At 45.1% G+C, this 13,363-nt stretch overlaps 1 protein-coding gene across 1 annotated transcript; it reads right to left on the reverse strand.

Moving 5' to 3' along the window:
* Positions 1–4,655: 4,655 nt before the first annotated feature.
* On the reverse strand, positions 4,656–13,052 carry GDPD3 (glycerophosphodiester phosphodiesterase domain containing 3). Its single transcript, XM_044447922.1, has 10 exons — positions 12,577–13,052; positions 12,218–12,260; positions 11,976–12,111; positions 11,585–11,630; positions 11,343–11,461; positions 11,002–11,091; positions 10,269–10,402; positions 6,896–6,955; positions 6,481–6,532; positions 4,656–4,952 (listed from the first exon to the last, which is right to left on the reverse strand). The coding sequence occupies exons 1-10, from the start codon at positions 12,716–12,718 to the stop codon at positions 4,818–4,820; spliced, it is 957 nt and encodes a 318-aa protein (XP_044303857.1). The 5' UTR covers positions 12,719–13,052; the 3' UTR covers positions 4,656–4,817.
* Positions 13,053–13,363: the final 311 nt, after the last annotated feature.

A 13,363-nucleotide genomic window follows, 5' to 3' on the forward strand; every position in this document is an offset into this window, starting at 1 on the left:
TTTGGTGGTTGGAATGTGTTGGGAATGGGCAGAAATGATGAGCTGTGCAGAAACAGCCACTCAAGGAAGGCTTTTTCAACATGACATGATTTTCAATGGACATTTGGCCCTATATTAGGATTAGGTGTGTGCTGCATGGTAAGGTTAGGGTTAGGAAAACAAGGTGTCCTGGCATGATTTTGGTGGTTGGAATGTGTTGGGAATGGGCAGAAATGATGAGCTGTGCAGAAAAATCTACCCAAGGAAGGCTTATTCAAAATTGCATTATTTTCAATGGAACTTTAGCCTTATATTAGGTTTAGGGGTGTGCTCCAGGGTAGGGTTAGGGTTAGGAAAACAAGGTGTCCTGGCATGATTTTGGTGGTTGGAATGTGTTTGGAATGGGCAGAAATGATGAGCTGTGCAGAAAAAGCCACTCAAGGAAGGCTTATTCAAAATTGCATTATTTTCAATGGAAATTTGGCCCAATGTTAGGGTTAGGTGTGTGCTGCAGGGTAGGGTTAGGGTTAGGAAAACAAGGTGTCCTGGCATGATTTTGGTGGTTGGAATGTGTTTGGAATGGGCAGAAATGATGAGCTGTGCAGAAAAATCTACCCAAGGAAGGCTTTTTCAAAATGACATGATTTTCTATGGACATTTGGCCCTATATTAGGGTTAGGTGTGTGCTGCAGGGTAGGGTTAGGGTTAGGAAAACGAGGTGTCCTGCCATGATTTTGGTGGTTGGAATGTGTTTGCAATGGGCAGAAATGATGAGCTGTGCAGAAACAGCCACTCAAGGAAGGATTATTCCAAATTGCATTATTTTCAATGGAACTTTAGCCTTATATTAGGGTTAGGGGTGTGCTCCTGTGTAGGGTTAGGGTTAGGAAAACGTGGTGTCCTGGTATGATTTTCGTGGTTGGAATGTTTTTAGAATGGGCAGAAATGATGAGCTTTTCAGAAAATTCTCTTAAGGTGCGCTTATTCAGAATTCCTCTCTTTTCAAAGGAACTTTAGCCCAATTTTAGGGTTAGGGGTGTGCCCCAGTTTATTGTTAGGGTTAGAAAAACGAGACGTCCTCGCATAATTTTGAAGCTTGGATTTTTCTGTAATGGGCGGAAATGTTGGGCTGTGCAGAAAAATCCACTCTAGGACGTCTTTTTCGAAATTGCCCCTTCTAGTGGTATTGTTCCCTTAAATTACGGTTTGGGGAGTGCACGAGCATTAGGGTTAAGGTAGTTGTGGAGAACTCGTGTGTTGGCTCGTGTGTTACAGCTGTCAGGCAAGAGCCCTATGAGTCGATACGCCAGTCAAGTCGCCCCAGCATCGCCTCACCAGCCGAGCATCGGATGACAGCAAATATAGGGCCACGCGCCTGCTTGGAATGGAGTAGTGGCGCCAGGTAATGATATCATGAGTCACGACTCATTAGCCACCACTCACCTGAGCTTTTGCATGGCTGGTCAGTGCACTGCCACTGACCAGCCATATTTGCTTGGACTGGCTGTGGGGGCTTTTTTTCTAAACTAAAATGTCAATTTTCTGGTTTTAGTTTAGTATTGGCACTTTGCAATAAATAAGTGGGTTTTGGGTTGCAGTTTTGGCATGTGGTCTCTAAAAGGTTCGCCATCACTGTTATAGAGGATGGCTCTGAGCAAGTAAAGCTCTGTTGCCATTTTGCAAGTATCTGAACTCTAGACATCTGGAAGTAGTACTCTGAGCTTTCAGTTTATAAGGTATGACAACTAGGGTAGCTTAAGCGCTGGGCCACTAACTGTAGACTTTGCAGAAAAGTTGACCTCGCTTAGAGCAGAGAACTGTCTTGGCAAAAAGTTTTGGAAGTGTGTATGTGTTTTAACTATACTATATTTTATGGAAACATAGAAAGAGAGCCAGTCATAAGGGGTCTCCCGGGCCATCTAGTCTGACCCCTGGCTCTAGCTGGCTCCGTTCACGACATGCCTACCATGTGTCTATCTTTGAACACCCTCACCAATGGGCCCTCAACCACCTCCCATGGAAGCCCATTCCATACCCTCAGGGTCCTAACTCTCAGGAAGTACTTTCTGGCATTCAAATTGAACCTTGGTTTCCTGAGCTTTGCTCTTTTGGAGCACATCCTGCCCTCCTCTGCAGGGGAGCACATGTGACACCCCATCACATACCTATAAGTCTCGAACAGATCCCCTCGGAGTCTCTTCTTCTCCAGGCTGAAAAAACCCAGTTCCCTCAGTCTCGCCTCATGCAGCTTTCCCTGCAATCCGGCCACCATCCTTGTGACCCTACATGGCACTGACTCTAACCTGACTATATCCTTCCTGTAATGAGAGACCCTGAACATAATACTCCAGTTGCGGGTGCATCAGAGTCATATAGAGTGGTAGTAATACCTCTCTCGATCTAGCACTAACTGAAACCGTTTCTGTTAGTGCTGAGCCTGCTTTAAAGGTCCCCTTACCCTCAGCCTAGGGACCTTTGAGAGAATCCATTCTGAATTAGCGTAGCTAACTGTGCTAACATTGGGTTGGATCCAGATTTAGGTGTGAATTAAAGACCTTGTGGAAAGAGTCCACACCGTGCTGCACAGTGGGCTGAGGCACCCTTTGAAGGGGTATCTCCAGAAATTACCTTCCATGGAAGAAGATTCACAGTTTGTTCCTTGGCCTGATTTTTTACTTCTCTTCTTCTGAGTACCCTGCACTGCAGTCTACCAGATTCAGCAAAAGGCCTTGATCTTCCATGTAACATTTGTTGAGGGGTAGGGCAAGTGTGTAGGAAGTAGACATGCAGAAGTCCACTTCTGCTAGCTCATTTGCACGTGCCAAAATCTGTATCTAACTCATAGCAGTTTCATTTGCCTTAATCAATTTTTGCTTAGTTAAATGCAGTATTACACCTGAGGTAATTATTTTTACCCATTTCTTTCTCACATTAAAGACCTCTCAAGATAGGGGTAGGCGGAAGGTAGATCAGGGTAATTTGCAGTAGATGGGCAAGGATTTCTTACTCCTTTTTTTTTTATCAGTAGCAACAGCTAATAAATTGCCCTAAATTAAGTTCCTGAAAAGATTGTTTGGTGAATAGGAACTTGGTATGCTTTTCTGTGTGAAAGGACTTGTAATCTTGGTTGTAGTAACGTGACCACAAATTATTGAGCTAAGCGTGCACTGATGGACACTGTGTCCCTTGCTCCTTACTTTCTCACGCACACCTGCTCTGCTCAAGGCTTCGGTTGCTGACCCATATTGGCTGGTGATCCCCATAGTTCTAGTCAAAAATAGACTAAAATAAACCTTGACTTTGCAAGGTTTATGTTTACCCACCTTCTCATAAGAGAGTGTGGGAGCAAGAGCACAGTTAAGTGATAAATATAGGATTCCATTTGGAACCAAGTTGTGGTTTCTGAACACTCTTCAAGGGCAGCTCCACACACTGTGCATTATTTCAGTAATGTATTGTAAGCTCATGCAAAGCCCCCATCTCCTTAGTAATAATATTTAATCATTGTCATGCCATGAAGTCATCATACAAAGCAAATAAAGCTATAGATAGGACAGTCTTCTGGCGGCAAGTGTGTATGAGCTGGAGTGATCCACAGGCTATTTTGGGTACCAAATATATCCCAAATCATTGGAAGGGGTCAGAGGGCCATTGGGTCCAACCCCCTGCTCAGTGCAGGACTCTGTTAAACCATCTCTCTCAGGTGGCTGTCCAGCTTGATATACAAGTTTCAGTGCCAGGGCTGAATAAGGAAGCGTGTGTAGGAAATAGTTCAGCAGAAGCAAACACAAGTGGAAGCCGTGGTTTGAAACCTGTCTTATCACTTGCTTGCAGTAACAAGAATGTGCCCAGGGAAGGGTGGGAACTGATGGCAGTACACCTACCTGGAACAACATGTTGTCCCTCCTCTCACCTGCGTTCAGCCTCTGTTGATGTCAAAAAGTACAGGGGAAAATGGAAAATAAGGTTCTAGAAAGGCAACAACTTAATCTGGTTGAACAACACCAGGCCACATACTTCTTTGCTTAATGGGCATGATCCTGCCTTCTTTCTCTCACTGCATCAAAGAAAGTATGCTTATGGGGAATTTAATACATTTCATTGGTCTCAATTAACATTTTCTCCACATCCCTTATTAGAAGAGAGGTGAGCTTGCTGTATTAAAGCCAAACTCCATTATGTAATTAATTGACTTCCATTCTTTTTGCAAAACACTTGTGTTTGTGTTATTTCTTTATGTAACTTACTATTTTGTTGTATACCTTCCTTCAAAGGCCTCCTCCCATTGTTATTTGGGGATTGATTCCAATATGTTGCCTTGTCATGGACTGAGAAAGAGTTTTGGGAGAAATGTAAAAGGTTGATGTGATACTCAGTTGTATACCCCAAGGAGCAGAAAATGTGAAATGAAGATGTATCTCTCTCCTGTCTACTGAAAGCCTCTGTGATTTTTTTTAATTGAACCATTAGTGAGAATTGTCTCCTCTTTTTTATCTTTATGCTTTAACCAGTAATGCCTAATAGAAACATAAAATATAAATGAGGGTTTTCAAAACTGTTCAAACAAGATTTTAGCCCAGTTTTGTGCTTTATAGCATAACTTTGCCCAGATTTATCCAAAACTCCCTGCTTATATGTTACACAGCATATGTCAGTCAATAAACACACTACCCAAATAACTTTGTTTTACAGCTTTACTCATCTTTTTCCCATTCAAAGCTTAACTCAGTATTTCTTTCCTTTCTTATCCGTCTGACACCAGACTTCTTCCTGTCTTTCCAAGTCAGAAATCCTGTAGTAAGTAACTATTTTTCTTCTCTTTCACTTGTGTTTCTGGATCATTTGTTGAGAAGGGGTGGATGACTGTCTAGATACTTTCGGAGGAGGGTGGGGTAATCAGTCATGACTCCAGTGACGCCATAGCTAAAGGCTTCCTCAAAATCCTTATCCTCATTCAAGACCCAAAGGAGAATCTATACAGTGGGGAAAAAAGATGACAAATCTGAGTGTGGAGTAGGCTCAGTTAACTGAAAGCTAGAGTTCCTTTGTGGCTTTCACTTATTCATACTGCCATTAGCTTAATATTTTCCCAGCAGTCAAATGGTGCAAAATGTACATGTTTGTGGAGGAATGTCACAGTAATTGCTTTGCAGTCAGCAAAGCAGGGTGGGGGAGTATAGAAATACTTCCTGATGCACAAAAGCCTTAATTATCATTTTACTGATTGGCTTGCTCCAGATGCTTGTGGGGGTACCACAGGTATCTGAGGACCAGAAAGTCCCCGGTCCAGCTTTTATCTCAGCTCTGAACCTGTTAAGGCTGAAGTCCTTTGCATGGTTACTCAAGAGTAAGTAGCACTGAACTTGGTGCGGCTGGTTTACAAGTAAGCATACTGTGGATCTGGCTGCATGTGGCCTTATGCGAATCATCATCATCATCGAAGTTCTGCATCTGCAGTGACAGGATATGCTATTTGACAGGGTTATAAAATAATTGCAATAATATAAGTAAGCACTCAGTGTGTGAAATAGGCTATGTTACACAGGAGGGTAGCTGGTAAGTTCATTACAGCAAAACAAACAAAACAAAAACAAACAAAAAAGCAAAAAACTCATTTCTCTTAAATTCCTATACTTCATACCAATAACATGCTGTTGCTGTACTATTGCATTTCAGCATTTTCTGGGTGGCTTTTTTTTTAAAGATATGGGCTGCAGCGATTAAAGCAAGCAAGAACTTGTAATGCAGTTGCACTGCCAGCTGGTCCAGTAATGGACAGACAAGCAAAGTACCTTAGACTCAACTGGCCAAGAGAGTGGCCTGCCCCACTGCTGGTGCATGTGTGCATTGTGTGCCCTACCACTTCCAGGTTGTCTGGTCTCTTGCCTACAATCACTTTGTTAGTCGAAGACCCCAGAAGACTGGAGCAGGGAGGTACGTTTTACTTTCTTCTGATGCAAAAAGCTCCAAACAAACAGATTTACATCTGGCCTTTGCATGGAGGCAGGAGGAAGCAAGTTGCAGAGAGACTCTGAAACCCTGAAATACGGTACACATGTGTGTGTGCATGCAAGGGGGTGGGGGGGCTTTAAAATCTGTGGCAGAATGATTTGTTCAGCCTGCTTCTTAGGGTTGTTGCGTTTATGAATGTGAACCATTCTCTTTTTAGTGTGCACTTAAATGCTGCTCTTTTTAGCATGCACTTAAGAATACTAAATTATTAATACAAGCCTCTTTGTTCCATGGGGAAAGGAAGGGAACTGGCATAGAAATGTAACTGATAACAGTTTAAGCACCCCTCTTGTGTCTCTCTCCTCTCCCCATTCCAAACTATTGAAAGGCAAGCCAGAACCTTCCCAACACAAACCTCATCCCTGCCACCAGAAGCCAGGGTAACAGGAAAATTTTTGCAGCACTTCCAGCTCAGACTTCGGCAATTCCTCCTGCAGCAGAGATTAAAATGACCCTCCAATCCTGAATTCATAACTTCTGCCAACTTACTTGTATCCCTCTGTCTTCCAGATGCTTGAAAAGCTTTTTCCTCATTGTCATCCTGGGTTTTTTTGGTAGAGAAATGGAGAGAAATTTTAAAAAGTACAATCATAGTTCCAGCTCTTCTGTCTGTCATGGAAAATAGCAAGAGAGAGACAATTGGGGAAATGGAGTACTGAGAGAGGGTGCTTTAGTTGCAGTTTTTAGGAAACTTCACGGGAGGTATAATTTGGCTGTAAATAGGATGAAGCAGTGGGTGACACTTGTGGATTTCAACAAGGGTCCTCAATCCAGGCATTTCCCTGGAGACAGAGGCAAGGAGAGGGGAAGAAGGAGGTGATGAAATGTGCCTTCTTCAGATATGGTCGTGGGCAGGATACTTCATAAGAACTAAGCAGACAAAGCATTGTTTGCCACTACTTACTTGTGGGCAAATTTTGCCAGCAGTGCTCCATAAAATCCCTTTTTCACTGGAAAATAGGTTCTGAGATTGAACAAAACAAAAAAGGGGCAAGGTTAGAGCATTCCCCACTTCCTGCAATTCCTCCTCTAAGCTACTAGATCCCATGAGTCAAACATCCTGTTTCATCACTACATAATGTGTTTCATTAATTTTACTCTCGTTTAATTCTTGCCATACCTCATTCTTTAAAGATACATTTTTGGAAAACATAAAATATGACATGGGATGAGACAGCATACAGGCATGACCAAATAACTGTCAAATCTAGCACATTTAGGCTTAGCTCTCACTATGGTGGTATATTCATTGGGGTGGGAGTTATATCACCTCCAGCTGAAAGTGGGGGACTTACATGAAAGTTCCTCTAGGCAAAACAACAACAACAATACTCTACACACAACCCTTTACTATTTTTCCATGATTTTAAAATTATGTTTGAAGTATTGAGATTTGTCCTAGCATATACAGTAATTTACAGCATATGAAAAAGAGGGAAATTGATACAAGCATGGCTTGCAGATTGTTATAAAAGTTATGCATTGTTATAAAAGTTATGCATTGTATCTAATTTTAGTTCATATATAACAATGTTAATATGGCCACAAGACAGTGGGATAGAAATTACTTAATAACATTTAGATGCCTTAATATGTTTCTTGTTCAAGTATATAATGTTCCTGCATAGGAAACAAATGGTTTCTCAGAAGCAGTTTTCTTTTTCATGCCTATGATTACCAAAAGTTGCACAGTTAAGTTGTAACATAACGGCAAATTCCCAAGACAGGGTGAAACAGATGGTGCTTTGGTGGATCTCAAAGTCAGAGAAGTGGTTTGTTTTGTAGAGGTAAGTAGATTCTGAATGAGTTGTTTTAAAGTTAGGAAGAGTTGTTCATTCTAGTGTTTGTTTTTCTGAGATTTGAAGAAGATGATGAACAATTGTTCCCTCAGGTGAATTTAGCTGCAGACTGAAGTGATACAGCCCCCCAGGAGGTTAGTGAGGCCCTAGTTTTAGTGCATAGAGTATCTTTCAGATCAGTGCTTAAGTTCCATTCTGGAGAACATCTTGAGAGTTACATTCAGGGTGGGAGGGGCCAAAACAAAAGCAACAAGGTCAAAATCACCCAAAATCCCAGTGTATCATAACCCTTTGTACCATCAATAATGAAGTTCCAGGAGAGACATTTCAGCCTTTTAGAATGGGCAAAAAACTACATAGATGCTAGGGAACCACCCAATAATAGGCAGTTGAGTGAAAGGAAACACGGCCTCCATGGAAGACCCCCAAGAGCTACATTGGGAAGCTCTGAAGGCTGCATTTGGCCTGCCTTCCTCAATCTGCTCTAGACTGTAAGTTTTCTGTACCCTCAGTGTGCCATCCCCTGTGCTAACTCACTGTGGCCCTACTTCCCCACAATCTGTCAGTAACTCTTCCCTTTCTTTTTTTCCTTCCTGCTTTCCAACAGGCATGTACCAGTTCTTTCCTTTTCCACCACTACTAGTCCAGTTACAGAGGCAAAAGACTAGCCATCTCTAAAGCCAGTATTCCAGTTCTCCAGTGGAATGTGCAGTTCAACTTATTACAACGCATAAAAAGAATCCTTCTGTGGCAGACCAGAGGTCCATCTCATGCTCCATCCTGCTTGTTGGATAGCTGTGGGCAGCCTATGAGCAGGGCATGAAGGCATTAGCCCTCGGCCCCCATTCTGCATCAGCAACTGATGTTTAGAGTTATACTGTCTTTGAAGCTAGAGGTTTTACTTAACTACCATTTCCTTTGTTTCTGTATTTGGGGGTAGGGGTGCTGCCAATAATTATGTCTGTACTGAACCGTCTGGTCCACAATTGATGGTTGAGTTTCAGTTGTTGCAGCCTGATGATGTGGACAAGGTGCTTGGACAGGTACGTCCTACCACCTGCTTACTGGACCCTTGCCCATCTTGGCTACTCAAGTCAGCCAAGGACGGGATTGGGACCTGGATCCTGGAGGTCGACAATGCCTCTCTGAGGGACGGCCGGGTACCTGCCCCTTTAAAGGAGGCGGTAGTTTGGCCAGTCCTGAAGAAGGCATCCCTGGATCCAGAGGCGGTCGCCAATTAAAGACCAGTGGCCAACATCCCGTTCTTGGGCAAGGTGTTAGAATGGGTGGTGGTGGGACAAATCCAAGCACTCTTGGATGAAACTGATTATCTGGACCCATTTCAGTCTGGCTTCAGACCCGGGTATGGTACTGAATCTGCGTTGGTCGCCCTGTATGAATACCTGTGCAGGGAGAGAGACGGGGAGTGTGCCCCTGTTGGTTCTCCTGGACCTCTCAGCAGCTTTCGATACCATCAACTATGGTATCCTTCTGGATAGGCTTGCGGGATTGGGAGTTGGAGGCACTGCTTTGCAGTGGTTCTGCTCCTATCTCAATGGCTGATTCCAGAAGGTGGTGCTGGGGGACTATGGCTCTGCGCCATGGCAGCTATGCCATGGAGTTCCGCAGGGGTCCATTTTGTCCCCCTTGCTATTCAACATCTACATGGAACCGCTGGGAGAGGTCATCAGGAGCTGTGGGCTGCAGAATCATCAGTACGCTGATGATACCCAGCTCTACCTCTCATTCTCAACTAATCCAGGTGAGGCGGTGGCTGTACTGAGCCGGTGCCTGGCCAAAGTAATGGGCTGGATGAGGGCCAATAAACTGAAGCTCAATCCAGACAAGACGGAGGTCCTGGTGGTAGGTGGGTCGGGCTTCTGGATGGGGGACCTGGACCTTGTCCTGAACGGGGTTGCACTCCCTCTTAGGGACAGGGTTCGCAGCTTGGGAGTGCTCCTCGACCCAGAGCTGACATTAGAAGCTCAAGTAACAGCGGTAGCGAGGAACGCCTTCCTTCAGCTTCGGCTGATCCATCAGCTGCGTCCCTTCCTGGAGAACGACTGCCTGGCGACAGTGACACACGCATTGGTAACTTCCCGATTAGATTTCTGCAATGCGCTCTGTGTGGGGCTACTCTTGAAGACGGTCCGGATACTTCAATTGGTGCAAAATAGAGCTTCCAGGCTGCTGACAGGGACTGGTAGAAGACTCCACCCAGCAACATTTTGTGCAACTTCCAGTTATGACTGATAACCATCAGTATGTTGATCCTCCATGAGTTCTTGGTCAACATCACTGGAGGAATGCTTTGGGGCAGAGGTGTTGTACCCCATTTTGCAAAATATGCAGTTAGTCTTGTTGATACAAACATCACACCCTCCAGATGGCTGTCTATGGGGGCAAATTTGGCTGTCTTGCCTCAAGATCCTGTACCTCTGAACCCATATATTTCCCTCCCTCCCCAGCCACTGTTACCTGTTCATGATGGAAGGCAGCACAAACTCAAGGAAGGATTCTTTCAGTGGCACGAAAGGCAGGAGTCCTACGTAGTAGAGCAGGAGGACTGTGATGCCACGGTTCAGGGAGAAGATATAAGGCATGTCCTTGTTCTAGGGGATGGGGTAAAGAAGAAGAAATAATGTTCCACCGTGTTGTGAAGCCTGTGTAATTGCTGGACTTAATAGCTGGGAAGGAGCTGGGAGCTGGTCCGGGTCATCCCACACCTACCTGCAGTTTATTAGTTCCTGGGCTATCTGGATGTCTGGCTTCCCACCGCAAGTATGGTAGTGACCCAGGAAATTAAGCCCCCTGCCTTTTAGCCTTGGGAAAGATTGGTGAGCTCCGTACTTTTCCACCCATTTAAAACTAATTGCAGAGCTGTGACAGTTCCTGTGGGAGCTCCCTCTCCAATTCACAATTGTACAATTCCCAGGACTCCTGAGTTGGGGACCATGACAGCCTTGACTAATTTAAAACTGTTAAGTATGCAGTTTAATCACAGAAGAGTTAAGAAGCCAACCAGGAGATAGCAGGAAAATGCCTCTTGGATATGCACAGATTTGTTTGCTATGGTATTCACCTGTTTTTTGTGCCTAGGGTTGTAAATACTTCTATGTAGCCCGTAAAGCCTGCCTGCTCTTGGTGCAATAAAATATGTTACTGTGTTTGGCAATGCATGTGAAGGTGATGAAAGATGATGAATACATACAGCAGTGCAGCATTTCTTCAGTACTTCCCCTTCAAAGGAGGCCCAGATGCTGATGTGGGAGCGATTATAGTATCGGACAAGATCGGCTACCTGTGTTCAAAGACAGAAGGCAGCACAGGGTGGATTCAGACAACTACTTTTCATAGTTGCCTAGTTGTAGAATCCACTCTGGACTGAATCCACGGCAGTGAGGGACAGGGGAGCTTCAGTCCCTGACTCTAGGCAGTGGGTTGTGACTGAACACTGAAAGGGCAGATGGGCCAAAATATCATTCCAGTTCATTACTAGAATGGGATAGAGATGCTGGAAGGGGAAGAAATTTGACTAGAAGCTTGCCTCACCTTTTGTATGAGTTCATCATTATCCTCCTTAATTTCAATGTTGATGGGTACTCCAGGGAACTCCTGGAAGACCTCCTCCAAGCTTGGAATCCGGTGGTCTCTGCCGTGGGAGAAGCAGCCTGTTGGGAAGGGCAGGTAAGGGTGGCAAAGGAGAGCTTAAAGCATCCTTTGCCGGCAGGCAACTTCACCAGATCCTCACAGCCTGGCTTTCCACCCCAGAGCAGCCCCTTAGTCCTACTCACCTGGGGAAAAGGTCACCTCCAGAGAATTCTTATAGTGTGGCAGATCCTGTGGGACATAAGTAGGGTAAGGCCTAAGGAGTCAGGAAACCCAGCTTCTCTTAGAGAGATGTATTACTGAGTGGCTTAGAATGGCTGTGTGTTTGCAGATAGATGGTTTGGTGGACAGTCCATGTTACAGGCACAGCCCCAGGCTATATCATGTTAGCACACAAGGCAGCCCACCTTGCTAAAGCAAAACAATTCTGGGCTTGGGCCATGCCTGAATGGGAAGCAGCCTAGAAATGTTTCCTTGAGTTCTGTCACAGCAAGAAAGCAGCATATGAATGTAACAAAGAACTTAATAATTTATAGAACCAGAGAAAGTTGGGATCCAGAAGCTGCAAGCCCTCACCTCATAGTTTGTCTCGCTGATCTCTATATTGTAGCCTGTCTGGCGTTCCAGGTTATTGTCATGGGAAACCACCACCACCCCATCTTTTGTCATGTGGCAGTCAATTTCCAGCAAGTTTGTGCCCTGGTTCAGTGCACTGAAAAAAGGGAGACAGAGGTCAGTGTGAGAAGCAGGATGACAGGAGCAGTGGTACAGAACAAGGTAAGGGAAAGCTGGGGTGGTGTGAGGGCAGCATCACTCACTGGCGAAAGGCTTCCATAGTGTTCTCAATCCGTTCTCCAGAGCCTGGGAAGGAGACAAGGATGTTAGGAAGGCAGGCACCAATGCTCCCAAGAATTTGCTTTGCTTACTTCCCTTCCCCAGGACACAATGTGCCTGTGCTCTGACTGTAGGAATGTAGCAATACAAGTCTTGAGAATCAGAGAAGAAAGAAATATGAACATCCCACCTGCCAGAAGGCAAAAAGAGGATAGGAGTCTGGAACCAGTTCCCCCCCCCCCCCCCGCCCCAGCTTCATCCTTTCTGATTGGCAGGTACCTCCCCCAAGCTCAGTAAAATGCCCCCCTCAGCTAAATTCCTGAATGGCCCAGCAGAAACTCACCACCCCTATGGGAGACGTGTCGGCATTGGACAGGAAACCTGTGTCGTTTGTGGAGCAGATGTGGCTTCTTTCGCAGGCAGTGAGATGCCAGTGCATAAATCCCAAAGGCTGGCAGCCCAAAGAAGAGTAAGTGGTAGCCCATGGGAGCGGTGGAAGCAGTCAGCCAGGATTCCTAGTCTTGATGTGTTAAAGCAGGAAAGCGTGGTAAGGAGCTAGGGCATCTGGGTTCTCTGGAAAGCAAATGATGCGTGTAGAGCAGGAGCAGAGGGGAGAGGTGGAAACAGGGTTAGGAAAATGCTATTTAGTCCTCTGGATGAGAATGCAGTCGGCAGGTGAAATCAGGTAGACTGGGTTCCTCAAGCGCGGTCCTTGGCCAGGTGCAATGGGTATAGTGAGCTGGGCTATCCTGGCTGCACTGGATGAGCAGGTTCATGTGACTTTTGAGGCACAGAAGCAGACCAAAAGGGGTGTGGAAGCAAGCAGAGGCGATAGAAACTTACTCCTCCCATTTGTTTGTCATGATTTTCCCCTACCTGACACCTGTTCGGTAGCATTAATAACTATATACATCTCATGCATGAAAGTCATATTGCTGCTCCTGCCTTCCCCTGCCAACCATACCCTTCTCTGTTCTGCCACTCCCTGGGTATAAAGAGCAATTTTCTTGGCAACCGCAAGCAGAGTGAGTGCCCTTGTGCTTCCTCCTTTGAGCCACTTAACCTCATTCCTTTTGGAGCTGGTTTTCTTAAACCCAAAGCAGGCCCAGAGCCCACTCGGCCTCACCTTT

The sequence above is a fragment of the Varanus komodoensis genome, unplaced genomic scaffold, assembly GCF_004798865.1.
Source record: "Varanus komodoensis strain SLA01 unplaced genomic scaffold, ASM479886v1 scaffold53, whole genome shotgun sequence".
In the NCBI taxonomy this organism is placed as follows: Eukaryota; Metazoa; Chordata; class Lepidosauria; order Squamata; family Varanidae; genus Varanus; species Varanus komodoensis.